The 27263-nt window shown below is 43.6% G+C and overlaps 3 protein-coding genes across 7 annotated transcripts in view; 2 read left to right on the top strand and 1 right to left on the bottom strand.

The window, feature by feature from the left end:
• LOC119019551 (selenoprotein P) overlaps positions 1-3104 on the bottom strand; it is a 3676-nt gene extending 572 nt beyond the window's left edge. Inside the window, exons 1-5 of the mRNA XM_037098272.1 lie at positions 2965-3104; positions 2103-2336; positions 1555-1767; positions 1336-1453; positions 1-1232 (exon numbers count right to left, since the gene is read on the bottom strand). The exon at positions 1-1232 is cut by the window's left edge and continues 572 nt beyond it. Coding sequence (XP_036954167.1) covers positions 855-1232; positions 1336-1453; positions 1555-1767; positions 2103-2305 — 912 coding nt within the window. The 5' untranslated portion in view covers positions 2306-2336; positions 2965-3104 and the 3' untranslated portion in view covers positions 1-854. The remainder of the gene's footprint in view (positions 1233-1335; positions 1454-1554; positions 1768-2102; positions 2337-2964) is intronic.
• Positions 3105-5413: 2309 nt separating this feature from the next.
• Positions 5414-13158, top strand: znf131 (zinc finger protein 131). Of its 2 annotated transcripts, none has more exons than XM_037098696.1 (9): positions 5414-5569; positions 6695-6842; positions 6922-7023; positions 7651-7798; positions 7903-8011; positions 8111-8305; positions 8449-8824; positions 8954-9084; positions 12046-13158. In XM_037098696.1, the coding sequence occupies exons 2-9, from the start codon at positions 6713-6715 to the stop codon at positions 12562-12564; spliced, it is 1710 nt and encodes a 569-aa protein (XP_036954591.1). In that variant the 5' UTR covers positions 5414-5569; positions 6695-6712; the 3' UTR covers positions 12565-13158. The 2 variants fall into 2 exon arrangements, with proteins under 2 accessions (XP_036954591.1, XP_036954592.1); XM_037098697.1 differs by lacking the exon at positions 5414-5569 and adding an exon at positions 5667-5802.
• A 966-nt stretch (positions 13159-14124) lies between these two features.
• On the top strand, positions 14125-26721 carry nim1k (NIM1 serine/threonine protein kinase). Of its 4 annotated transcripts, none has more exons than XM_037098701.1 (7): positions 14125-14629; positions 20665-21220; positions 21663-21971; positions 22128-22240; positions 24437-24558; positions 24674-24820; positions 25053-26721. In XM_037098701.1, the coding sequence occupies exons 3-7, from the start codon at positions 21664-21666 to the stop codon at positions 25806-25808; spliced, it is 1446 nt and encodes a 481-aa protein (XP_036954596.1). In that variant the 5' UTR covers positions 14125-14629; positions 20665-21220; position 21663; the 3' UTR covers positions 25809-26721. The 4 variants fall into 4 exon arrangements, with proteins under 4 accessions (XP_036954596.1, XP_036954593.1, XP_036954595.1 ...); XM_037098698.1 differs by having other exon boundaries at positions 14126-14629; positions 21606-21971; XM_037098700.1 differs by lacking the exon at positions 14125-14629 and adding an exon at positions 16010-16259 and having other exon boundaries at positions 21606-21971.
• The last annotated feature ends 542 nt before the right edge of the window (positions 26722-27263 follow it).

The raw sequence follows: 27263 nt of genomic DNA, 5'->3' as shown, positions 1-27263 counted from the left end.
ATTTGTTCTTGCAGTATTTGCAGATTCTATCTCATTTTCTGTTTCCTCAAACGTCCTCAAATTTTGAACTTCAAAATGTTTTCAAGTGTTTATCATGTTCCTGAAGTCCCCCTCCTCTCTCTCCTGCCTGACCTCTAACAGACGCCACTAGAGCATAGTTTCTGCGCCTGTTTTCATAAAGGATGGAGAGAGCAAAGTGGAGGAGGAAATTCATGAACATGACAACCACATACACTCCTGAGAAAGGATGAGTGCAACCCCCTGACAGACATACTGAGGTAGGTAAAGTGTGACATCTTTCACCAATTTTTTCTGTATCTGTTGCCAAATGTAGCAAGCTAACAAGCTGCCAATACTTGCTTTGGTTGATTGATCTACCGCATTTTGTCTTCATCACATGTTTACCCATCCCATGCTGTCAGGGACTGCCCTGCCCTCTCCCAGGGTAATACTTGTTGGTAAAAAGAGCGCTTGGCCCCTGGTGTTTCTGGTGTGAGGCTGATATCAGAGTCAGCTTACAGCTGCTCTCATCCTCAGCTCACACCTTGGGGTCAGGCTCATGGGGTAGGCTGAGGCTGCTGTCACTCAGCAGGAGGCGAGCGTCACTGTCAGGTCTCCCTAACATTATTGGCTGCATCGCCTATCAGTCCTTGTCACTGTCAGGAGGCGGGCAGCGCCTCAGTACAGTGTCAGAGACCGACCGGCTGATCGCTCCCTGCATCGCCAAACAGCCTGCGTCAGTGTCAGCATCAGCTGGCTTTAGGAGAAGCTTCATTGTCAGAGACTGCTGTCCACTGTCAGCTGTGCTTTGACTTTCACCTCACCTTCTTGGACACTCAGGGCCTCACAGGGGCTCAGTTGGCCTCGTGTGGTATCTGGTGTATTTGCACTGCTTGCTGCATCTGGCCTGCATCTAAATGATCTTGCCTTTGAGATACCTCTTGCTGTCTGACATCTTGCTGACTTTGTCGATGGTCACCGCCATGACCACTATGATGCCCAAGGTGGTGGCCATGGTTGTGATCATGGCGTTGGTTCTGGCCATGGTTGTGATCACGGCCAATCCCATGGCCATGGCCGTGGCCTTGGCCATGGGGTTGGTTGTGCCCAGGATGAGGATGGTGATGTCTTTGATGGTGACCATGTCCAGTGTCTTCTTCAGCAGGCTGGACTGCATCTGTGTCAGGCTGTGCATCTGCTTTTGGTGTGCACTCCTCTGGGATCTCAGCACTCTGTGGAAAAATCAAGAGAGATGAAAACAAAGACAAAAGAGATTATCTTTCACATAAACACAACAAAATATTCAGTCTTTTGGCAGTAATGTCTGGTCTGTACCTCATGCGTGCACTCGCCACACATGCGCTTGCAGTACGTATCTTTGATGGCACCCTCCACATGGCCTTGTCCAATAATGCTGTATGGAAGTGAAATGTGATGGGTGAGACGGCCACACCTGATGGCAAAAAGACAGAAAAGAAAGGTGAGTAAAAATTGAATAAAAAACACATTAGCAGTCGCGAAATGTGAATGAGGTATCCGCTGCAGGTCACAAACCTGTCATAAATGAAAAAGTCATCCTTCTCTCCTCCCAGTGTCTGCCAGACATCAGGCTGTTGGGCATCCTGTTTGTAGAGTGTGATGTTCTCTGACAGTCGCATTCCCAGCATGGCGTGCAGGCGCTGTGCTTGCTCCCCCTGGTGGTTAACGACCATGTAGACCACATTGTTCAGACCCTGATTCTCCAGCTTCTGGCGCAGGCCTTCCATTCTGCTCGGAGCAGGGGGGAAAACAGGGAGAAAAAGAGTTTGAAAATCCATTGCCAGGAATCTGAAATTGTTGATAAAGCTTTCCTGGATTGTCTGCTTAATAAACAAGTATGAACAAGATGTGTTTTTTCAACCGTGCACTAAAAGTTGCACAGGGAGGACCAGTCTCAGCTGGCTTGCAGCCACTTACGCAAGCCTTGCAGAATGTGCACTGTTAACTATCTAACATTTTATTTACTACTCAGTGAGAATGTCAAGCTTTACCACAGATTTAGGACTGTTTTGTATAACCAAAGGTCAAGAGGTCATGTTGGCTAACGCATGAAGGCTATGTACCTGGAGGCCTGCACCAAGCAGAACAATCAGCTAGCCTGGAAAAGGGCCAACACCGTCACCTGACCCATAGCCTCCTTCATTGGATCCACCTCCCCTATCTTCCAGGCTGGCGGCAGCTGACAGCGAGGCCCGCCCCCGTCACTCTCTGCACCGCCCCCATGGAGCAGGCAGAGGGTGAGGAGCAGGCTGAGGCACGCCCACATCCCTGCGGCGCCTCCTCACTGCACCAATCTGCTGAGCACAGAGAGGGAAGGGACAGCGGTGGGGAGAAGGGAGAAGTTGAGAAGGGGAGTAGAGAGGGAGGAGGGAGGAGATTGGCAAAATCCATTGCAAAGTCAATTGGGATTGCACAAACATTTTAGAAGAAGTGTTATCACTTTTACTTCCCCAGAAGAGGCTTCCTCCCGAACTGTTAACTGTTTTCACGCAAGTGCTCGAAAAGGAGACTGTACAACTAGGGTGAACAAAGCAATTTATTTGAGGTTCCCAAATCCATGCTCCTGTTGTTTTTGTGCTAATCTAAGATAACAGATACCCAGCGACCACAAAGAAACAGCATATAAGTGAGCAGGAGGCACTCTTCAATGTTGGAAATGTAAAGTCTTATACTTCTGCAGTGCATCACCACATGTATAATGGGTTAAATAATGTGGAAAATGGTTCAGTGACTGGTTAAGATAACACTGATGAACCTCAAACGCCATGAAAACAACTATGCTTACCAAAGTTTAAAAAGGAATAGTGTGCTGTAAAATCCCTTAATCCTGTCTTTAAGCATTTGTATTCATTTAGCATAGTTACAAAGACGAACACCAACAAACAAGAGTATTCCCTCTCAAATGTAAAGTGTGCTCTAACTTACCGAGTGTTTAAAAGTTTCCTCCTCTCTGCTCAGCTCAGTGCTGCTGCAACTCCTCTAAGAGAAAACAAGTCTCTTCCTCTCCTGCTCCCCCCCTTTTTATACTCTGCCTGTTGTTTTTCCAATCTGGATGGAGGACAAAGTTCAGTTCCGGCTGTATGCTGATGTCTACACTTTTTTCACAAGTTAAACAGGGCATGCATCCCCCTCACTGACAAGACACAAAAAACCCTTTTCATGGAAAATGTTTTGTAGAGGCTGGCAGTGCAACAAATTCCTTCAGGGAACAGTGTGAGGAGTAAACATTACCTCCTTTAAGGGCAAAGATATGTCAGCTCCGGAGATAGTGTGTGCGTTTGCCTTGCAAATCACACACTTATACGATGTTAAAGTAGGTTTATTATGTCCATGGAAGAACATTGTGCAATTCAGTTTTTTTTACTTTGCGCATAAAGGGGAGAAGTGAAAAGGACAGAGGGCGGGACTCTGGTCTGTGTCCAGCATGTTTCTACACGTCCCACACAAACACAGCTGAACAGGACTCCTTCAACATGCACACAAATGGAATAATCTAAGCATTCCTTGATAGAAAGTATCCAACAGTTTTAACACAAAACAGACTGTAAAGGCAAGCAAATCATGTTCTTACAGTTCAGGGCAGGCCAGAAAAATAAGTAACTCATTAGAAAAGCGGGATTTGGCTCAATGAAGCAACAGGGGAGGCTGAAAAGAAGATTGACGGGGGATGAAGAACAAGACAGTAGCTTTGTGACAAGGAAAGACAAAAATCCATCAGCTGCTCGAGCTAAAGTACAGCTCCCTGCACATTAAATTACATCACAACGTCACTGCTGTAAACGGTGTGAAAGTCCGATAAGGTTGTCTTGTCTGCAGATACAGGCCACGCAGGTCAGGACAGGGAGAGCGCTGTTATGAGATTACTCAGGTCAAAGGCCAGTTTTAACTAGGCCAGCAAATGTCAGTGTCATTATGTTCTAACGAAGGATTCAATTTATTCAAACATCCTGTCAACAAACACAACACCTGCACAATATCTGACAATGTAAAACTACTGTCCTGCAGTAAGTATATTTGCAGGGTGTTTGCATATCTGCATCTGAGAGGTGTTTATTTTTTCTCCATGTAATTTTAAGGCTGTATTTTGTGTGATGTGTCCACCCTCTGTATATCTCCACAAGCCCTCTCAATTAAATATTGGAGATAGTGGTGAAGACATGTGGAGGAGCTAACTTCCTGCCCCTTGTCCTGGTTTTGACCTTGTCGCACGGTACGCTTTAACACTTTGGTATGCACCTTGCAGCCAAACAACCAAGCAGCATTAAATGAATACTGACATGGAGGAAGCGCTGCAAATCTCCCACAAGTGGAAATTTAATTAAAAGAAATGAAGATCTACAAGGACACGTACAAACAGATCATAGCAAAAAAACAAATGGAGGCTGTGTTGCATTAGTTGCAGCATGAAACATCCATCAGAGTGAATAGTAAAAGTAGGTATCATAATGTAACACCACCTGGGCGATGTGACTGTGGTGTAGCAGCTTATACAGCAGAGCAATGAAATGTTACCTGAGTGGATTATTCTATGACCCAGTGTTACTAATTTACTGTGTATGGCGTGGTGACCAGAGATCTGACTTGATAATATTCATCCACACTAAAGTTTCCATGGTCAATCTGCTGATGTTAACTCCTTGGAACTTTATTTCTTATCATAAAACACCACTGTGTGATGAAACACTTCATACAGTTGATACGTGTTTTTCCATTCACACCGTTTCTGCCCTTTCGACTTTTAACATTTATAACATAGTTAGTAAAAACAGACAGATCATCATGTACAGTTTTGTCTTTTTTCTACCCTTCATTTGCAATTTAACGTATTGACTGACCGTCATTTTCTTTCATTCAGTGTTTCATCAATTGTACTGTGCGACTCCCTTTTTTATTTTACTGAGGCCATATATTTCATTTGATTGTTCTTACTACTTAATACTATTGTATTCTCCGTATATATTCATTCTATAATGCATACTGAGGATCCTCTACCCTGAAGATGTATTTCCAGATATAAAGTTGTATCTTATCTCTCTCAGACTTTAACCTTGTTTTAATCTTCAACCACTTCATCCAGCACAGTTTAGCAGTAACAGTGAGTGCCTACTTTACTTGATGTGAATGTTCAATCAAGGCTGTGACAGAAAAAAAAAAAAAAAAGTAACTTTCTGCATTAACAGAAAGATTTGCCAATGAAAATACTTGGTTGTTGGTTTTGTTATTCCTTTCAGATACATAACTACAGCTAATAATGTGATGTTGAATCTGAAAACACCTCTATCTGTTGCTTGATTCAGAGCAGCCATGATGACGTAGGTATGAACAGAAGAACATGTAAACACTTGTCAGTCACCGCCGTCACTAAGCAACGCTCCTCGGCGTCCTGGACTTCGCAAAGGTTTCTGGGAATCCGAGGCCCGAGGGCCGTACGACCGCCCTTTTCGGAGCTACGAGAGTAGAACAGCAGTTCATGCGTCGAGGGAAATATTATCGCAAAACAAGTTTTTGAAGCAGCGCAACCAGACTTGAGGTACGTATACCGATTGTTTGCAACGTGTATTTTGGCGCTCGGGGCTTATAATCGGGAAATCTGTCTGGGAAATGTGTATTTTAATGCGCGGTTTGATGACGTAATGTTGATTGTCAAACGCGAAATGGCGAGCGTGCTAAGAGGCCCGTCACGCGCAACACTCTGGGATTGTACCATTAATATTTGCTTCAGGTGCCCGTATCGAAAGGATTACATATATATTAGTAGACCTGGTAAGTCGGGCTTTTTAATAATCCATTTATTTTGTATGGTAAATGACCATTTGTGCTCGTTTTTAGGCGGCAGGACTGTATGTTTGCTAGCTGAGCTAACATCTAGCTGGGCTAGCAAAGCTTCGACGCTAGCCAAATGACTAACAGAGTGGCAGGTCATTGGTTGAACACTCACATGGCACAAAAGGGAAACGTAGCAGGGTGTATTTTCTGTTATTCACTTTATTTCGGAGGTTCTGGCAACGTCCATCCCGATACAGTCGGGATGTGGTTCTCGGGGGGCTTCAACTTGACTTCCTTGTTCTGTACAATAGTGTTGTCTGGCAAAGACCTTTCTGCTTTGAGACTCTGATAGAGTTGTTCTCTCTGAACCTTGCACTATTTAATTACAGCCTTCCTTCAGTGTTCAGATGCAGGTCTGCCTGCTGATACTAAAACTCAATAATTAGTTCTTAATTCTTAATGCATTTACTCATCATGTTATGATATGTGGTTTTCCAGACATAATTCTCTACTGTGAAGTTACTTTCAAAGGGACATGTCAGGGTGGGTACCAATTGCTTGCCAAAAACAGTGGAACCAGAGAGACCGGGATCATAGCAAAGGGGTAACAAAGGGGTCTCAAGATGTAACGTGGGGATATGTATGGACGTTCAGCATTTGCCTCACTGTGTCAGATTAGATAATGTGAGATTAAACCAGACTGCAGTGCATCAGTTCTGGAGAGTTAAAAAAACAGCCTAGTCATGTATATCTATTATTATTTCCTGAATCATTGTTTTTTTCAGTTATCAATTTCATGGAGGAATTCTTAACCAGGAGTCGAGGCTAATCAAAGTGACTCAAGCTATGCTAAGAATTGTATGTTCATCTTCTCTTCTCTTCAATGCAGAGAGGGATAAGGTCAACAATGGCGGCTGAGGTGGAGGTTGAGTTGGAGGGAGGCAATGAGTACCCAGCACATTACAAGGTCATGATGGACAAACTTAATGAGCAACGACAGCTGGACCAGTTCACAGACATTACACTGATTGTGGATGGTAAGTATGCATACATCAGAGGTCATCATTGTAACATTCCTCAGTCTGTTGTGTTCACCCAGCCTCTTGTGTCTTGCAGGACACCAGTTCAGAGCCCATAAAGCAGTGTTGGCTGCATGCAGTCAGTTTTTCCATAAGTTCTTCCAGGATTTCACCCAGGAGCCTCTGGTGGAGATAGAAGGTAACCTGAGCTTCAATTAGATTCAGACTCTTCAGGTGGAAGAAATACAAGAGACTGTAAACGTCTTGTTTGCAAGAGAAAACAATATGGATTTTTATGTCGCCACCAAAACTCTCTACAACAAAATTAGAGACCATGTGTGTGTTTTTTTTTTTTTAAAAAACATGGGTAAAACCGCTAGATTCTAACAGGTTTTCAACTGAGAAATATGCTTTTGTGAATCTAAAGTGACCAATTTTACATTGTCCGTCATATACATATTGTCAGTCTGTATTTTAAATCTAATCTTTTGTGTGTATATATATATATATATATATATATATATATATACACAATATGGATTTTTATGTCGCCACCAAAACTCTCTACAACAAAATTAGAGACCATGTGTGTGGTTTTTTTTTTTTAAAAAACATGGGTAAAACCGCTAGATTCTAACAGGTTTTCAACTGAGAAATATGCTTTTGTGAATCTAAAGTGACCAATTTTACATTGTCCGTCATATACATATTGTCAGTCTGTATTTTAAATCTAATTTGAAGCTACGTATACATTTTGCTGTGTTCCTCATTCTGTTATGTAAAACAGCTTTAATTTACCACTGCGACTCTGTTGTACTCTTGACAGGAGTGAGTAACACAGCCTTTCGGCAGCTGATGGAGTTCACATATACAGCAACTCTGGACGTAAGTGGAGAAGAGGAGGCCTATGATGTGTGGAAGGCTGCCGAGTACCTCCAGATGCAAGAAGCCATCAAAGCCCTCGACAACAAAAAGTGAGACTTGCATTCACTTCACAAGTCACCTATCTCTTCTTGTGTCACAGTCATGATTCCTCAGCATTGTTACCTCTAATCAAGAGCCCATTTTCTTCTTGTAGGATAAATGATAATCCGTCGCTGACAGCAAAAAGGAAAGGTAAAAAGCGGAAGATTGCTGAGACATCTAATGTGATTACAGAAACCCTGCCTTCAGTGGAAGGGGAACAGGTCAGCATGTTTAAGATTAAATCTGAATGGGAGCATTAAGTGAACCTTGCCTTGTCCACACATTTATTCTTGAGACTCAATGTCGTCAATGTTCTCCAGGTGGAGATTGAGGTGATTGGGGAAGGAGCCATTGAGGAGGTGGAGGAGACTGGACTGGAAGAGGTGGTCGACGCAGCAAAAAATGCTCAGACGGGGTCAGATGACTCTGCTTTGGCTCTTCTTGCTGACATAACCAGCAAATATCAGCATGGGGAATCAACGCTTCAGGTCATTAAGAAGGGAGGAATAGAAGAGGTACATTGAGTTGTATTTGTACAAATTCTTGGTTAAAGCTGTATCTTTTTATTTTTGTTTTATTGGTTGGTAAATTATGAAATACAGTAAAAGTTCTAGATGTGAAAGATTAACTCTGCCTGGTCTGTGTTTGTGCTCGGCAGGAGGTGGTGTATCAGGAGGAAACTGTGACTGCCTCCAAGGTGCTGGAGAATGTCGAGGTCGTCGAGGTCCAGATTTCCCAAGTGGACAACATGTTCCGCTGCACTAAATGTGACCGTAGCTTCAAGTTGTACTACCACCTCAAACAGCACCTGAAAACACACCTGGGCTCGCTGGAAAAGCCCCACGTGTGTAACCACTGTGGTAAAGCCTATACACGGGAGGGCGCCTTGAAGCAGCACATCAGCACGTTTCATTTTGATGCAGAAGAGCTGTCTCGAAACCAGAAACCCCAGAAGAAAGTGCATGTTTGTGAATACTGTAAAAAGCACTTTGACCACTTTGGCCATTTTAAGGAGCACCTACGGAAGCACACGGGTGAGAATGAAAGATAAAGCTGGTTCCATTCAGATTAACACCCAAAATTCTCAATTCCGAACATTCATAATTATCTACTGTTGAGTCTGACATTGAAATACATGCTTGATTTTGCATTTCTCTCTCTAGGGGAAAAGCCTTATGAGTGTCCAGATTGCCACGAGCGATTTGCTAGGAACAGCACACTGAAGTGCCATATGGCAGCCTGTCAGAATGGGGCCGGAGCCAAGAAAGGACGCAAGAAACTGTATGAATGCCAGGTACAGTTTGTCCCAAATCAAGCCCATAAAATGCTCCCTTACTAGTACAGTTCCTGCCGTAGGAAAGAAAGATTTTCCTTTTTTATGATACTGTTGCTTTTTAAATTCACTTGATGCAGAAAGACATAATGACGAGATGTCTGATTTTGGCCTCCTGTAGTATTAAGACTGGTGTACTGAATAATGTACTAATTCAATGAATGATATGAATGAACGATCTGATGTCTTGTTATAGTTTCTCAGATGGTGGTGGTTTACCTTAGAAGATGTAGTTAAAATTAAACAGTTATTGCTACAGTATAACAACAGATACTGTTAAAATATGCTCCTGCCCGATTTATTGAATGCTTTTTCATTTGCTTGAACCCCTTATCTAGAGTTATTATTAACCCCAACTCTCCAGCGTTATCAACGGAAGCTACAACATTGACTGCTCAGTTATACTTAGACGGTGTCGAGTCTATAAATAAGCACAAAATGACCTGCACAGAATAAATGCATGACATGCTGTGGTCAGAAGAATCATTAAAGCTACAGGCCCATTATCCAGGACTCCTGCGTAAGTATTAAGTTAATGGCGGTGTGTTGTTGGCTTTATATTCCATGACAGAATTTTCTTCCACTGTTGTAATAGAAGTTTCAGTGGGGTCTGGCAATGCACGTCTGTCATTGATTATTTGAAAACATGCCTACTGATAAAAGTGGCAAACAATATTTATCCACCCATTAGGAACATTTTCCTGGTTGCAAGAAATAAAAACGTTCAATCATTTCATTAGAGCACCATGATATAGGTATATACAAAGTCAATGTCTGGGGGATTTAATGTCTGATTGTCGTGTTTTTGTTTTGTTTTGTGGTGTAGTTAACTAAGTAGTGTGCTCCAGTTTCCTTCTCTCATGGTACAGTTAAAGATGTCGGTTGTTACCCCCTTTTACCACAAGAGGGAGAAAACTCTGAGTGAGCGTCTGTCAGGAGTAAAGACCTGTGAAGAGTGCATAAAATCAGTTATGATAAATAAGATTGCATCTCATTAAGATCTCAGTACATATCAAGAAGATATGCCAGTCTCTTCATCAGTCTACAATCATGAATGCTTCCAATTTGGCTTTTGATGTCAAAGATACACTATATTACCAAAAGTATTCGCTCACCTGCCTTTACTCATTCTATGAACTGAAGTGCCATCCCATTCCTAACTCACAGAATTCAATATGATGTCGGTCCACCTTTTGCAGCTATTACAGCTTCAACTCTTCTGGGAAGACTGTCCACAAGGTTGAGGAGAGTGTTTATAGGAATTTTTGACCATTCTTCCAAAAGCGCATTGGTGAGGTCACACACTGATGTTGGTCGAGAAGGCCTGGCTCTCAGTCTCCGCTCTAATTCATCCCAAAGGTGTTCTATCGGGTTCAGGTCAGGACTCTGTGCAGGCCAGTCAAGTTCATCCACACCAGACTCTGTCATCCACGTCTTTATGGACCTTGCTTTGTGCACTGGTGCACAGTCATGTTGGAAGAGGAAGGGGCCCGCTCCAAACTGTTCCCACAAGGTTGGGAGCATGGAATTGTCCAAAATGTTTTGGTATCCTGAAGCATTCAATGTTCCTTTCACTGGAACTAAGGGGCCAAGCCCAGCTCCTGAAAAACAACCCCATACCATAATTCCTCCTCCACCAAATTTCACAGTTGGCACAATGCAATCTGAAATGTACCGTTCTCCTGGCAACCTCCAAACCCAGACTCGTCCATCAGATTGCCAGATGGAAAAGCGTGATTCATCACTCCAGAGAACGCGTCTCCACTGCTCTAGAGGCCAGTGACGGCGTGCTTTACACCATTGCATCCGACGCCTTGCATTGCACTTGGTGATGTTTGGCTTGGCTGCAGCTGCTCGGCCATGGAAACCCATTCCATGAAGCTCTCTGCGTACTGTACTTGGGCTAATCTGAAGGTCACATGAAGTTTGTAGCTCTCTAGCAATTGACTGTGCAGAAAGTCGGCGACCTTTTTGCACTATGCGCTTCAGCATCCGCTGACCCCTCTCCGTCACTTTACGTGGCCTACCACTTCGTGGCTGAGTTGCTGTTGTTCCCAAACGCTTCCATTTTGTTATAATAGAGCTGACAGTTGACTGTGGAATATTTAGGAGCGAGGAAATTTCACGACTGGATTTGTTGCACAAGTGGCATCCTATGACAGTTCCACGCTGGAATTCACTGAGCTCCTGAGAGCGGCCCATTCTTTCACAAATGTCTTGTTTCACAGTCTGCATGCCTGAGTGCTTGAATTTATACACCTGGGGCCAGGCCAAGTGATTAGAACACCTGATTCTGATCATTTGAATGGGTGAGCGAATACTTTTGGTAATATAGTGTAACTAAAATCACCCCAATTTTGTATGAGGTAGTCATGGGAACTGGATATTTGTGTTTGACTCATTATATAAAAGTCTGTGATGATAAAACAAAACAACATTTTACTTTGAGTACAAAGTTAAGTGAAAGATGGCTCTTTTTCTGTTTTTAAAATGTGGTTACAGACATTGTTATTTAAAGGAGTCCAGCTTTTCATACCTGATTTTCGTTTCTGGTTATGAAATCAATTGAGTTGAAGGTACACAGATTATAATTCAACAAGTATTGAAGCCATTTTTTTGAGCAAGTAAGGCAAATAATTGATTGTTCATTTTGGTCAATTATGAGACTTTTTGCTTCCAGCTTACTTTGGTAAATTTGGTAATTTTTGGTTATATGTTGCTGGTCTGACACAAGATGAAAGTGAAGACCTCATCTTGGGGTCGAGGATATTGTGATGGGCATTTGTCGCTGTTTTTCTGAGTTTTTATTGCCCCCACAACTAAATAATTAATCCTCCTATCTTCTTGTAAATCTAGTATGTTTTATCAATTCACAGTGTGTGCCCTTCTGTAACCATGATCTACCATTTTCTCCTCCATCAGGTCTGCAGCAGTGTATTTAACAGCTGGGACCAGTTCAAAGACCATCTTGTGAGCCACACAGGAGACAAGCCCAACCACTGCACCATGTGTGACATGTGGTTCACCCACCCAAAAGACCTTAAGCTCCACCTCAAGCAGGTCCATTCCATTGAGGAAAAGTCGAATGAAGAAGTGGTCGTCGCTGACTCTGCTGCTGCCGCCGCCCTAGCCGTCGCCACGCAGAGCATAGAAGGCACCGAAACGGTCCTGCTAGATGACGGTATCCAGGTGGAGCACGTCACGGTGGAGCCCGTGGATGTGATGGAGATGGAGGAGACCGCAACAGTTGTGGTGGAGGACGGCGGGGTGGCCGAGATGTGTGAGGAGGACGTGGAGAGATTAAAGCAGGCAGGAGTGCAGATCCAGGTGGTGCATGTGACTCAAGTAGACGGGCAGCAGGTGGTGAACTCTCAGGTGGAAGTAGAGATGGAGGGTGAAGTGGTGAACGTTGTGGAGGCAGAACATGCAGTGGTCGTGTGAGGATGTGAGGAGGACTCTGTCAGCCCTGACCGGCTGCATTAATCTGTAGCAGACAGTTATTTTCCATAAGGAAACTGCATGTTAGGATAAAGCATGTCACCTCCGCATGTCCGGTTGTGTGCCATCACTATGGACGGCATTGTTACCACCACCCTCACCCTTTGAACTTTGAGTTATGGACAGCGTTACGGAGATGTATCATTTCCTACTAATGATCCTGTATTTATTTCAAAGCTGTTTGCCATCATATCAAATATTCCTGGTGGCTCTCCATTGCTTCATCAATCGTGTTTCATACTTGTTTTTCGTGTCCTTATTTTACCTCATGTACTGTTTGCTTCACTTGCCAAGACAATTTGACAATGAATGAAAAACATGTCTGGTTGCAGCTGATTACACAGCTGGTGCTGATGTCCATCACTGCTAACGCTGTCTTGCTACAGTTTTGTTCAAGCTAGTTTTCATATTGACTGTTGGTGTTTTTGTAGGAAAAACTCAGATGCGGAATAAAAAATGGTTTTCCAGAATGGTTCTACAAGTCTTATTGATCTTAAGAATGAGATGGATACGCTTAAAAATGCTGCTGACTTTATAGCATCTTCACAATTTATTGTTGTTATTGATAGTTTTATATTTACACCAGACTGCATTGTGAAATAAATTGCTAGTAGTTATGAATCCACAGGGAATGATCTTATCAGTGGAAAAGCTTTGTTAAACCTGCCGTACCCAGCATTAAATAACAAAGGAGTGTTTATTTATTTAACCAGAAAATGTATTAATCAGTGGCCAAAAACACATCTCAAAATTAATGCTTCAGTTGCTTTCTATCTACTGAATGTGTTAGGAAACAAGCCACAAAATGACTAATGGTGGAATGTAAGTGTTGTGTTTTCATCTTTGGTCCACTGCCCCTAAGTGGCTAAAGAAAAAAGCAGTGTAGATTTGAGAAAGTTGATGTAATGCTCCTTAACCACGTGTTCATTAAAGAAAAAAAATGTATTAGTATTCCCAGAATATTTAACCACTGCATCCTATGCTACTTATAGCATCTCAGATTTTTCACTGCTCATGTCAAAGATAATCAGCTGTATTACACTAATGAGAAAATTAAAGTATTCAGAGTAATAAGCAGTCAAATATTTGTTTTCTAAGCAAATGGGGACATTCTTTCTCATCTTTAAATCGTGGCTAGACTAAAGACTCCATAAGGAAGCAGTGCATGCAACTTTTGCACAAACTCAGATGGACTCAAAGTGAGCACACCATCATGGGCTTTCCTCCACAGTTACCTGACTTCCACCCCACTGAAAATGTATGTGGGGGCTGCTTGAAGACTGAAGAAGGCCAGGCGTTCTGTGGAATCACACACAGATTTGTTACTGTCAAATCATGCTGAGATAACAGATTTTTGCACAAACTTCAGGGACAAGAGACATTTCTCAAACTAGAATTGTTTAGGTGAAAAAGATTCAAGAAAGGATAAAGACGAAAAAAGTGGGTGCCACTTATATCCATGGCGACCGAGGAGGACCATGTGATGGAGATGAGAGACTCTGAGTGTTGAGTGATGCGTTAAAGTCATTTCATGAGTTTTGGTGTACCTGTATACTGACGCAAAGGTGACATACAGTCACAATAGTGAAACGACACCCCTCCTGCACCCTCTGACCCCTCCTTGAACCTCTGCTGTGCTGGCTGATGTACTGACCGTGGTGCGTGACACCCACAGCTCAGGTTACCCACCTGGTGACTCCCACCGTCTCACGCTCCGGACAGCTCCTGTGGTACTGAATCTCCAAGTAAAAAAACAAAAAAAAACAAAACTGTAATCCTCGCCCTCTCATTGGACGAGCGACGCACGGCGGCCTCCTCAGCCCGCCGCCTATTGGTCGTCTCGACCTGCCAGTCGAGTCGGATTTCCCCTCCACAACAGACCGAACCAGGAGGGAGCAGCTGCAGCACAGAACCAGTCCGCTCAATGTCACCGGGCTACCGGAGGGGACGGCACCGCGGCGGGGCCGGTAAGGATCGTCGCCACGGCGCCGTGAAGACGCTCTCACAAGTAAGACTCACACACCTCCGCTGTGTCTGGTTCGGGTTTTCATGAGAAAAGGCGCCGGCTCACAGGGGAATGGCCTGCTGCTGCGAGGAGATGGTAACTGTTGACTGTCATTGAACACCGATAATCGATGCACTGCGAGATTTATTCACTCCGACAGCAGGCTGGAGTTTGAGGGGGGAAACAAAAAACTTGCAAGTCACCATGGACACATCCCGGGTGGAGACTCTGCAGGTTCTTAGATCACCTCTCTGTGTTCAGACCTGCAGGCTCGAGGATGAGGCTGATCATCTTCTGTAATCTCCTGGTCTGTTTTTTGTTTTATTATTATAATGATCATTATCATTAACATATCTTGAGTCCTATTTTGCAGTGACTGCGGTCTGCATCACTTCTCAGGGGGGAACACAGTGCATCGCTTGGCATTTACGCATGCACGCACCGCACGCACACGCAATAGTTAAGCCACAAACTATGGAGCTCTGACACGCTCACTGACCTGTCCGGCTGCTTTAAAGTTCACGGAATGAGGTGAAGAATGAGAGAGTTGAGCTGCAGCACCTGTTGCACCCTGATGGAGGCTTACCTGTCTCTGTGTAGAGTATCTCCAGCATCTTGACTGAGGGAGCAATGCATCAGTACATCACGTACACAGCAAAGGCTTAGGGGTAGTGAGGAGAGGAACTACAATCTGTGGACAGATTGTTCCAAATTGAAATTACAGTTTGTAGTGGTCACACACTTAGACTGGCATGTTAACTGTGTTTGCCAGCGACAAAGTGAGAGGAGGAGAATTATTAAATGACTCAGCAGCCAGACTTGGACACCTTACATCACATGTCTTATCAAACTGAGCCATCAGGATGCCCAGTATTGTGCCTTTAAAGGGGCACTGTGTGTTGTTTTGGAGAAGAAATTCAAACTCTGAATTTTAAGATTTGCAACATTAATGATCTAATGATGCAAACTTAGAATATATATTTTTTTCCATCAGTGAATAATCAACAAATTCTGTCCTCAGAGTAAAATAAGGGTCTGATGCTAGAAAGGTGGCAGGGTCCGCCAACTGTAAACAGAACAGAGCAGTGTGAAGCTGTGTTGTCAGTCAAAAACAAAGAGGGTTTTTTTGTTTAGGCATATTATCTCCATGAAGATCTTTCTCTTCTGATTAAAATCTCTTCCTCAAAACTACGTAGTGCACCTTTAACATCTGGCCTCTAATCGAGAAGTAAAAAAAAAAAAACAAGCAAACTCTTAACTGCAAAATTAGGCAGGTAGCCTTTTAATGTGTCGCTTCTTTTTCAAGCCATTCCTCTCGGTGTAGACTTGGATTGGACGGCGAACACATTTCCATGTTTTTGAAGCAAAAATAGCCCCTGTGTCTGTTTTACGCCCGCCCCGACTGAAACGTGTTCCCTGATTTTTTAATTCTTTTGATGGTCAATCAGTCAGAACACATGAAACACTGCTGCTCCGCGTGTTCTTTCTTTGATGCGGGCCTCTTTGAAGCACTGACAGTGAACAGCGTGCACTCGGGTGGCTTTTTTTTTTCTTCCCGGAAGCGGGAGGAAAATAATTGACTGAGAAGATCTTGATCTCTCGATTTGAACCCACCGTGCGCATGGATTTTACGGTGCGTGTGTGTTCTGCATTGTGTCAGCGTGCTCCCTGAACACAGTGTCATGGTAACTTGGTTAAGGCCACAGAGACTCTCCCTGTCTCTCTCTCTCCAACATGTACTGGGAGCTATAGAGCAGCACCATTGTCAGGCATGGGGAATAACACCTATTACTTACAGCCACAGCAGATAATAGGTTTAGGTGATGGAATTCCTGTTGGTTGGTTTGAGTGCATCCAAAGGGGCCTGTGCAACTTCGGTTCAGACTGTGTGAGGTCATTTTTTTTTGTTGTTTTTTGGTGGGAAATGTGAAATATTTGCCCTGTGGATTCCAGAGAGGCCTGCCTCTCTGTATCTAGGGCCCGCAGTCTTCATTGTCGGGGCTCTTTCACCGTTGAGCTCTTTATTCTTGTCAGCCGTGCGTCTCAATTAACACACTGGGGAGCTTTGTGTGGAGAGAGCTCGCTTTGCCAGTGTGTGTGTGTGTGTGTATTTACACGAGTGTGCTTGAAGCCAAGGGGGTCTGTGAATATGTGTGTGTGCTTGTGTGTGTGCGTTTGTCTTTGTGCCCGAATGCATAACAGCAGTGAAAAAGAGAGAGAATGGGCCACAGGCACAGGCAGAGTGAGGAGGATGGATGTAAAGTGAACAGGAGAAGAACATGGAAGGGGAACTATTTCATGGAGAGACATTTCGTACCGTGCGATGGGACAAAACGTCCCTTCTGTTTTATTAGCCTCCCTAACGACAGGCACAGAGTGGCGTTTCGGAAAAAAAAAAAAAGTGTCTAATTCTTGATCCACAGCTGCTGTGGATGGGCTCTCGGGTTTTCCGTTGTTGAAGTGCGTGAAGAGGCAGCTGATGCTAGCAGCGCGATCAACAGCAGAGTGCGTCGGGCAAGCCCTCCTCCTTGTCTTCGGGGACCCTCAGACAAATGATTGACTGTGTGGTGAGTAAGGACGCGTGCTTGGCACAGCTGATAGTGTTTGCTGATGAAGAGCTGGCCGTACCCAGACTCATAAACCTGTTTGTGGCAAGCAGTGCACCGTATTAATTGAGCGAGTATGTGAATGGTACACTTGTCTGTAATCTGAACTTGGGGAGGAAAAAAAAAAAAAAAGCAAAGTTGGCTGGACTGCTTACAAACATCAAGCCGTCCATTTTTGCCTTTTTTCCATGGCTGGCTCCTGTTTTGGCAGCGACCACGTCTCCCTCCTCAGTAACGTTCTCTAGCCCGTCCTGGGGGAACTTGAAGTGTTGTCAAGCCGGATAAAATATATAAGTTATAGCCAGCCTGGTCCTGGTCTACCTTGGCAACTCTTCCCAGTTGTATGTGCCTGGAAAAACAGCCACAAGAAGGAACCCAGGGAGTATCATGATCCGATGCCCGAACCATGTCGACTGGCTCCTTTCGACATGAAGGAGCAGCTGCTCCCCTGTCAAAGCTCCTTACCCCATCTCTGAGGATGAGGCCAGCTACCCTATGGAGGAAGCTTATTTGAATCCCACTTTGAATCTCATTCTTTCAGGGCCTAGTCAAAACTCGTGACCATCGATGCCTAGACTTAAGAAAGACAGTAGGAAACTAGTAAATTTGATTAAACTGTTATTCTGTGGTGACATAAAGGAGCAATGTGTAAGAGCTTGCAGCCTGTAAAATTCAGACTGAAAACAAATATGGGGCAGCATGTCGCCATCGTAACCGCAAACGGCTGCTTACTGTAGCCTGCTTAGCTAGTTAGCTCAGTTAGCCATGCAGCTAGTGGGAGCTCAAGGATCAGGGGAGCGTTAGTGTTTACACCAGCGTGGGAGCTTTGGACCAGAACAGGCTAAAGCTACCTGTTTAGCATGCTACCTGTTTAGCATGCTAACTTCAGCTTACTCTCATTCTGTTTAATGTATTCAGCTAAAATGCATACGTGATGCCCCTTTAAAGGTCCAGTAAGCCTTTAAGGTAAGAGCAAGAAAGTGTACATGTGTTTGGTCTCCAGCTCTTCCACCTGTTCTTTGCTGTGCTCTGTGTTATTGTATTTATCCGTCAGTCTGCTGCTCATGCACAGAACTGACAGGGAGACTCTGATTCTTCACTCAGTGCAGCGCCGTCAGACTGTAAACATGGCACTGTGTGCTCTCTTTCTTGACAATCGGCGCCAGTTAATGCCTAATCCTCGGCATGAAAAACAGACAAGTGCGCCGGGTCAGTGTCCATCACCAAGCAACCAGGTAGATCTGTTTTCCAGAGGAAGCAAAGCACAAAGCAATCTGGGTAACTATTACTCAGCTAATAGATGCACTGTGGGGATACTGTCCACTTGAAGTAATTATGAGTAGAGCCCGTTGGTTATGAAACTCCTTGGTACTCCCTGTTTTTGAGGAATACATTTGAGGAGATCAGAAGTGTTATTCAGTAAATAATACCATCAAGTATTTGTTCATCCGGAATTGAAAATTCAATTTCCTGATTACGATTTTGTCCCCGAAAACTCTTGCGGCTCTCCTCTTTATGTTCTTTATGTGTTTATCTCATGCCTGATTGTCCTCTAGTCTTTTTATTTACATACATAAAAGGCTGGTTTTCATGGCCTGTCGCTTTGTGCTGTAAAGTAGAGGCCTCTCCTCTCTTAGCGAGTCCTTTTAGGCTGCCTGAGATCAATGCTTAGATATTCATGGTGCCGTGGCAGGAAGGTGTTTGAAGGCTGGTAGAGAAAAGAAAACTGCTTTGATTTGCAAGCAAAGCTTTAACATGGACTCATTTATCTTAACATAGACAGGGATGAGAGACACCCCTGCTCATGTATCACAAAGTTAACCGTTTCTACTCCTACATATAACATCATGGCGTCTTACTCTTAACACCTAATTTGAGATAGAAATTTAAAACTCAAACTATCTGTACTCCACTCAGTGCCCCATGAGAGTCAGTTGTTTAAATATACAGCAACTGTAAAACTATACAGTTTATTTCATTAAATAATTAAAAGTTGCATACGTCCACTTTTGGATTAATAATTAATTCTCTAATTAATAGAGAATAATGTATTTGCTTCCACGTTAGCAAAAAGAAGATTAAAACAGCAACTTCACAATCGGAACATTTTGCTCAGTCATCTTTGCTGTTGTGTTTATGATCAACTGGTTACTGTTATCAGCTTTTAAGGATGCAGCACTGTCCAATGTCTCTGTTTCTTATTGATAACAAATACAAACACAGCTGGACATTGTAGTTTCATTAAAAAAAAAGTACTGAAGTAAACAGGAGTAACTATTGCTCATGTTGGGGAGTATTTTCAACACCAGGGCTGTTTATTTGGGATTGAATTGGAATGAACTACAGCGACTGTGTCAGTTATTATCAAGGAACATAAACATCAAGTGTAATGATGTGACTAATGCATGTGTTTTATATAATGTGGTCCGTTGATGCAACATTAGGCAGCTCGTGTTGATTGTTTGGGTGAAGCACGTTGTCATTCACAAGACAATTCAATTCAGGTGTCAGGTTGAGTGTTGAACAGTCGACTCAGGCTAGGATTAAGTATTGAGCGCGTGTGCAAGTAGGTGACGGAGAACCAGCCAATCCAGATCGGGCCAGTCTAGCTGTGGTCAGATCACATAGCTTAGTTTACAAACCTGGTGCCTGCATTACCCACAATGCATCTTAGCCACCGAGTGACATCACTGGAGTCAGTTTGTCAGATTACATGCAGCCAGAAGAAAACTTTATACTACTTTTTTCACATAGCACTCCTCCTCATTAACTGTTAAACCACTTTTATGTGTAAAAAAAGGGGGAGTGACCCTTTAAAGGGGAGTGTTGGGCCACGGCCGAGGTCCGTTAATGATTGTTCGTTTCATTTTGCTTTGCATGTCATGTTTCTGCAAATTCAGAGTTCACCTTAACCTCAGATGCACCTCTCCTGTTTCTGCTCCTGGGATGTTGTTAGAGCTTTGTTTTCTGAGCAGCGTGCACTTATCACCTAATTACAATTACTTATTTGCCCTCACGCTTTGTGCTACACACACAAACACACACATACACATACACACACATACACAAGGGAGTGCCAGTCATCGCTCAAACTCTCCATTAGAACTGACAGGTTAATCAGGGGTTGTTAGGATCGTCTGTTTGGTGGAAAGTGAAAACGACCTCAGCCCGCGGTGCCCTTGGAGCCGGACTCAAGCTCAGAATTAAGTAAGGATTAAGACACGTATTAAGGGACGCTCAAGCACACACTGCGCACGCACACTTGTGTTGACATGTGCGCACAAACGCTTCAGCATAGAGGATGAATGCACATGGCTTTTGCGCAGACGCTTGATTGAAGACGGGAAAAGATTAAAAGGCAAAAGGGAAACTGTGAGCACTCTAATATACATGACATTTATTTTTCTGTTTCTCTCTTGTGCTTCATTCCAGGTCGTCTCACTAAACACACCCGGGCTGTACCCTGACACTATCATCTGTTCAACCTCTCTCCTCCAACCACCCCCCCCTGTTCAGTTCCTCTTCCCCTCCTCCTCAACCTGTGGCCTATTTATACCCCGGAGACTCAAAAGAGCCCATTAAAGCTCCGCAGACCTCTTCGACAAGAGACAGCAGTGAGCATGAATCCGATAACACATGGTCAATATGATCCTCAGCCTCCTCGCCTTCACTCCAGTGGCTGCAAATAAGAAAAACTAAGGCCTCAACCGCCGGAAATTTCTTGAGATGCGACAAGACTGCGACGGCCCCAAGCTTCAGATGACAAATCGTCCCTGATATTCCATCGTGGAGAGGACAGTTCTTGGGGAAATTTTGGATGCAGCATGTGCTTTGGAGGACGGACTTGAGGTTCTGTCCTGTTTCATTGAAATACAGGACAAAAAATTCTTCATTAGGTTTGTTTCTTGACTAAACTGTCTAAATAGCTATGTGATTTGGGCACGGACACTGAAAGAGTTTTCCCTCTAAATGGCTCACATATCTGAAGGTAAGTGACGGTTTTTGTCCCATATGAATTCACTCCATGTCACATTTTTCCCTGGATTTCATGTTTATTTCACATTATGTGGGTTAGATGTCATCTCTGTATGTGTGAGAGGCTAATACTGTAGCCACTCTGTGCACACTGTAGAAATGAGGGTTCATTTTTGCGCTTCTAACACAACTCACAATGATGATATAGCACATTTTCTTTATTCACGATTGAGATAAGGAAAATGCATGATAGCATGCCATGCAGTTAAACTGAAGCTGCACAAAATATGTAACTGATATTACCACTCTTGCTATCATGCCTCAATAATAATACAAATATATCTATATAGCAAACAAGTCAAAAATATAATAAGGTTTTTTACTTATTGTGCATCCAGTCTTCCCCGACTCCCAGCCATGAGCTAAGCCCATGTCGACCTGGGCGTCCCTTGCAGGATGACTGCTGTCTGCCCCTCTGAGAGCAGCCCAGAAGGGGCTGAAGCTGGGGCCGGGACAGCAGGCTCCAGGGCGTCAGGGGCAGCAGGCACTGCTGGGAGCATCTCTGTTTCTGGGGCAGAGTCCAGGGACTCTAATGGGGACTCTGTCGGAGGGTCTATCGGAGGCACAGCTGTGGTCGCCGGCCAACGGTACAGCCGCTGGAGCCGCCAGGACAGCTCGGACATCAACACGGACGACGAGGGGGCGACCATCCGCCGTCTCACTCCGTTGGAAAGGCTGAACCTGGATATGTGCCAGGATGAGAGGTAGGGGTCAAGAGATGAAGCAATCATCCCTGTTTTATCAAGATTTATTGCTTTTTGACTCACCAGGCAGGAGGTGAAATTCTTATTATGGCTCCACTGTCGGATATCACAGGGAATACTGAGTGTTACATCTTCTGTTATGTTTTCTGGGCACAGGGTGGTCCGCGAGCTAACAGTGGGCAGAAGGATCGGCTTCTACAAGATTCGAGGAGAGATCGGGTGTGGGAATTTTTCACATGTCAAGCTTGGAATCCATGCTCTCACCAAAGGTAAGAAACTGATGAAATCATTGAAACTGTAAAAAACAAACACATACACTGTGGCAAATATACTGACTGAAAGCTGAATGATTAATTGATTTATTGATTAATGGACAATTATTAAATTAATCATCATCTATTTTGATAAATTAAAATAAGAAAAACTATTCTTAAATGTGAATATTTTCTAGTTTCTTTTCTCCCATTTGACAATAAACTGAATATCTTTGGATGTCATGTGGGGCTTTGGACTTACTGATGGACAGTTTTCACAATTTTTGAACATTTTCATAGAACACACAGCTAATCGATTAATCAGGACAGTTGCAGCCTGCAAAAAGATAACAGACAAAAGCATAAACACATCCATCTTTAAAGATAACAATCTTCCGTAATCTCCCGTTTGCTCTCTTCTTTGGCTTTTCTCGATTAGATTTAAGTGATGATTTGGCTGATGAGCTGTTCCCATCAACGGACTGCAACACTAACAAGTGTGTCCTTATGTGGCAATTCACTAACAAGGCGATGGGTGCCCGGCTAGGGGGCTGATTCAGCCACAAAGAGACAGACTGTCTGCTGCCCTTGAGCAGATGGATTGATTAGAGATCTCCAGTTTCCTTAGCGACGGCTAAAATTGCTGCATGCCTCATCAAAGGCTGGAGAGAGGGAGGAGGACGAGTGTGTAGCTCTGTGTGTGCTCTGTTCGTAGCATACTTTACTGTATGCCGGTCTGTTCCATGATATGTGTGTGTGTGTGTGCATGTAAGTGGTATCATTTAGTCCCCCCAAAAAAAACAATTTGAGCTGCGATGCATTTTGAATGCTCCTATTGAAAGCTATGTCACAGCTGAAAGGGAGCCTAATACCAGCCTGAATAATGCATACTGATGCACAATTAGATATCTCAACACCATTTTGCCACTTAAGATCTTTTCTGTATTCAGTTACCTCCGCTCCATTTTGCCCCGCTTTATGAATCATTGAACAGAATACAGTAAAGATATCAGTTCTTCGAATTTGATATATGTGAAGTATTTTGATCTTTCGCTGACTGTGAAACTGTGTGTGCGTTTTTGAAATGTGCACTATATTTTCCTCTCCGTCCGTCAGGTGGTCGGGTGAATCTGACACCTGGTCGTTGTGGCCAGCTCAGCACTTTGTGTCCCTGTCTCTACCCTGACGTTACCGTCCGTATCTTCACTGCAGTGTGACAGAAAAAAAGAGCCATTTTCCTTAATTTTTCAAAGGCAAATTTCTTTCTACTATGGGGCTGAGTGTGAATCGACCCCCTTGGAGAACATAATCAAGAAAATTGGTTTCCCAGGGCAGCTAATCCTCCATCAAATTATCTGGAACAGATCACTGGGCTTGGTCACTTCAGGGCAATTCTCTGTGTGCCAGGAGGAGCGAAGCTCGCTTTAAGATTGACGTAACACATCTAATGCTTTAGTTCTGAGTAAAGTGGACTTATTTTAATGATGACTGACACAATGGGAGCACTCGCATCTTAATTTCCCCAGTTTTCTGTCTCCCTGTCAAGCTTCTGTTGAAATGAAAGGCCACTTTAAAGTATTTTCTCTGCGTGCCTTCAAAGGAGACACATTATGCTAATTTTATGGTTCATAATTTTGGTTCGCAGTCTGGGTTACTACTATAATAAGCTGACACGCTTTAATGCTTTAAAAACACATCAGCTTTCTCATACTGTCCAGTGCTGCATTCCCCCTCTGTCTGAAACACTGTTTTAGCTCCTGTCTCCTTAAGGCTAGTCTCCTCTGATTGGTCAGCTCACACATGCCTGAGCCAGCACTGTTAACAACAACAGAGCAGCTATGCTAAATCAATTCTTATGTGCCAAACTAGCTGCTAGGCATAAATTCTGCAAATGCGCAACATAGTGTGACGTCACAAGAGCAAGAAACGACATAAAACACTAAAGGGAAGGAAAAAATTAAAAAAGCATAATAGGTCTAATTTAAATGATCTGTACTTCTCCTTAGATGTGTCATTTATTAGTGATCATTGACCCTCATTTGTCCACAAGAGCTTCTTCAAAGAACTTAAGAGAGCTATGCTGAGCTGTGTAGAGCTCTCTTCACAGGCCTCATTCTCAAAGGGAGGGTTTAAGCTACCAGATTTTAGGATCTACTATCTCACTTCTCCATTCCAATCATTGATTTTAATCTTCTTCCTTTGTGCCACCAGACAAAGTGGCCATAAAGATCCTGGACAAAACCAAGCTGGATCAGAAGACCCAGAGGCTGCTGTCCAGAGAGATCTCCAGCATGGAGAAACTGCACCACCCCAACATCATACGCCTCTATGAGGTCTGACCCACAACACGCTTGCATATTGTTTGAATGAACGAACTCAATCCGAGGCCAAGTGGCCGTCTTAATGATGACCGCATCCAGCCGACATCCATTGTAACTTTTCCTTTAGGTGGTGGAGACGTTGACGCGGCTGCACCTGGTGATGGAGTACGCGGGGGGAGGGGAGCTCTACACCAAGATCACTACAGAGGGGAAACTCTCCGACACTGAGAGCAAGATCGTCTTCGCTCAGATCCTCTCTGCTGTTAAACACATGGTCAGTACATATATATTTAGATTGTAGTGGTATGATTAACTTCAATGTGAATGTAAACATATACAAGATTTAATTACTGTCTGAACAGCCAAATAAATGCAATTCGGACAATTAAGATGACAGTCTGTATTGTTTGCAATGAAATGTGTTGTCATTCATTTATTCTGCTGCCACCACGATGTAGATGCTGAAGGTAGATTTTATAATGCAGTTTGTCTTTGTTCTAACACAGCATGAAAACAACATCATCCACCGCGACCTGAAGGCAGAGAACGTCTTCTACACCAGCAGCTCTTGTGTCAAGGTGGGGGACTTTGGCTTTAGCACGCTGAGCCGCCGCAGCGAGACACTCAACACATTCTGCGGCTCACCGCCTTACGCCGCACCCGAGCTCTTTCGGGATGAGCATTATGTTGGCGTCTTTGTAGACATCTGGGCCCTGGGGGTGATGCTGTTCTTCATGGTGACGGGCACCATGCCGTTCAGGGCCGACACTGTGGCCAAACTGAAACGATGCATCCTGGACGGGGCCTTCGTCCTGCCCTCCTGGGTGCCAGACGCATGCCAGAGGCTGATCAGGGGAATCCTCCAGCCCATACCGTCGGACCGCTGCACAGTGGAGCAGATGATGGGCTGTGAGTGGCTTCTCCCCGTGGACTTGCCGCACGCCATGGAGCCCTTTAAACTCGACCCATCCTACCTAGCAGAGGGTGAACCGCCTGAGCTGGCGGAGGAGGAGATGGAGGTAAAGGCAGCGCTGGCGACGCTAGGAATCACCTCAGAGCACATCCTCAACAACCAGGGGAAAGACTGCAGGAGCTCCATCACAGGGGTCTACAGGATCCTGCTGCACCGTGCTCATAAGAGACGGGCTGTCGAGAACGTCCCTGCAGTCACAAAGGTAGTTGGACCACCTACGAGTAAAAAGGAGCGACTAAAAGTGTACCGCAGTTTGAGGCACACGTCTAAACTCTGCGTGATTCTGTGACAAAATGCTTTCCCTTCGCTCTGGAAACAAATTGACTCGATATCCTGGGATGAGATTGCATGGATTTCATTACAAAATGACAAAAAAGTGCTTTTCAAACCAGCAGTTTAAATTGAAATCATGGCATATAACCCCACTCAGCTCCTGAAATCTGGGATTTCTTACGTTTACTATCTTTCTTCTAGTCAGTAAAATTAGTCTCTGTGAGAATGTTGCTGCCAGTGAATCATTACTGTCTCCTCTTTTGACAGGGACCTGTAATCCTCATGAGAAATGGGAAATGTTATGAAATATATTTTATTTAAGTGAATATGATGATGTATAGATGGCAGACATAACATTTTATTTTGGGGTCGTGCAGGCCAGATATTTGTAGCCCACAGCCATCCTATGCTTAGCTGTGCTGGAACAATAATAAACCCTATGAGAAATCAATGTAGCATAAATTAAGGAGAAGACTTCACAACCACAACATTATGCTGAGAGGATAACGTGTTGGAACATGCAGTCAGTACATAAAATACAGTGTCTCAAATGTTTAATTGCACTTTTCTCGGATGCCTTAGTTTTCTATCATGTTATGAAATCAACTGATTTCATGATACTCCTTAAACTTTGTGATGATATCCAACACGAGATGTTAGACTGATTGAACTGAATGACCTCACTCTGTTTTATTTGTGGCCTGAAGAAAAAAGCCAATAAATGTCATTAAGCTAAGAATAAAAACAACAACATACCACCAAAGTTATAGCTGTTCATGTGGCAAAAATCAGTTTTCAGTTTAGACTCGGGCGGTTTCAGTCTGAGTTTCAGTAATTAGGTTTTTTTTTTTTAATGATCGGATGCCATGTTAACACTCATGTGTTAATTAAATAAATTTGAAATTTGAACCCAGCAGTCTTTTCCATGAAGCTCAGGATGCCTTTTTGTTTCTGTGTATGTTTGTACTGCATACCAATTTTTTTTTTCATGCCTTCACATGATGCATTAAGGGGGGAGGAAGCTCTTTTTGGTAAAACATGAAATGCTAGATACATTTCATGATGCACATGCACATGTGTATGAACCCCTAAAGGAGCACATTTGATTTAAACTGGTAATAAGGGGGTTTTCTCTTTGTCGACACCAGGCAACATTGTGCAGTTGGGGTCATGGTCAATGTTTTTTTAAGGAACATATCCATTATATGGGTGAAAGAAGTCTGATCAAACCATTTGGATCAGTACAGTGTCTGTGTTGGAGCACTGATACATAAACAGGAAATGCAATCTGTCAGAGAGGGGTTATAGTTTGTTAATGACAAACCACATCATGTGCAACATATAAACATTAAACATGAAATACAATCTAAAGGTTTACTTCACAAAATATTATCACAGTACAATACATACCTCAGTGTATCGTTTGTTGCTTAACAGCACCTAAGTATTCAAGCCTATTTCAACTAGTAAT

This window comes from Acanthopagrus latus, chromosome 5, assembly GCF_904848185.1.
Source record: "Acanthopagrus latus isolate v.2019 chromosome 5, fAcaLat1.1, whole genome shotgun sequence".
Lineage (NCBI taxonomy): Eukaryota > Metazoa > Chordata > Actinopteri > Spariformes > Sparidae > Acanthopagrus > Acanthopagrus latus.
Note: the sequence above shows the minus strand (reverse complement) of the source record. Positions and strands in the feature narration are given on the sequence as shown.

Bases quoted from the DNA above. Each gene is read 5' to 3' on its own strand.
- nim1k (XM_037098701.1), top strand. From the start codon at position 21,664: ATGACTGCTGTCTGCCCCTCTGAGAGCAGCCCAGAAGGGGCTGAAGCT. The intron at 21,972-22,127 runs GTAGGGGTCAAG...TTCTGGGCACAG, and splicing joins GATATGTGCCAGGATGAGAG to GGTGGTCCGCGAGCTAACAG. The intron at 24,559-24,673 runs GTCTGACCCACA...CTTTTCCTTTAG, and splicing joins ACATCATACGCCTCTATGAG to GTGGTGGAGACGTTGACGCG.
- znf131 (XM_037098696.1), top strand. From the start codon at position 6,713: ATGGCGGCTGAGGTGGAGGTTGAGTTGGAGGGAGGCAATGAGTACCCA. The intron at 6,843-6,921 runs GTAAGTATGCAT...TGTGTCTTGCAG, and splicing joins CATTACACTGATTGTGGATG to GACACCAGTTCAGAGCCCAT. The intron at 8,012-8,110 runs GTCAGCATGTTT...AATGTTCTCCAG, and splicing joins CTTCAGTGGAAGGGGAACAG to GTGGAGATTGAGGTGATTGG.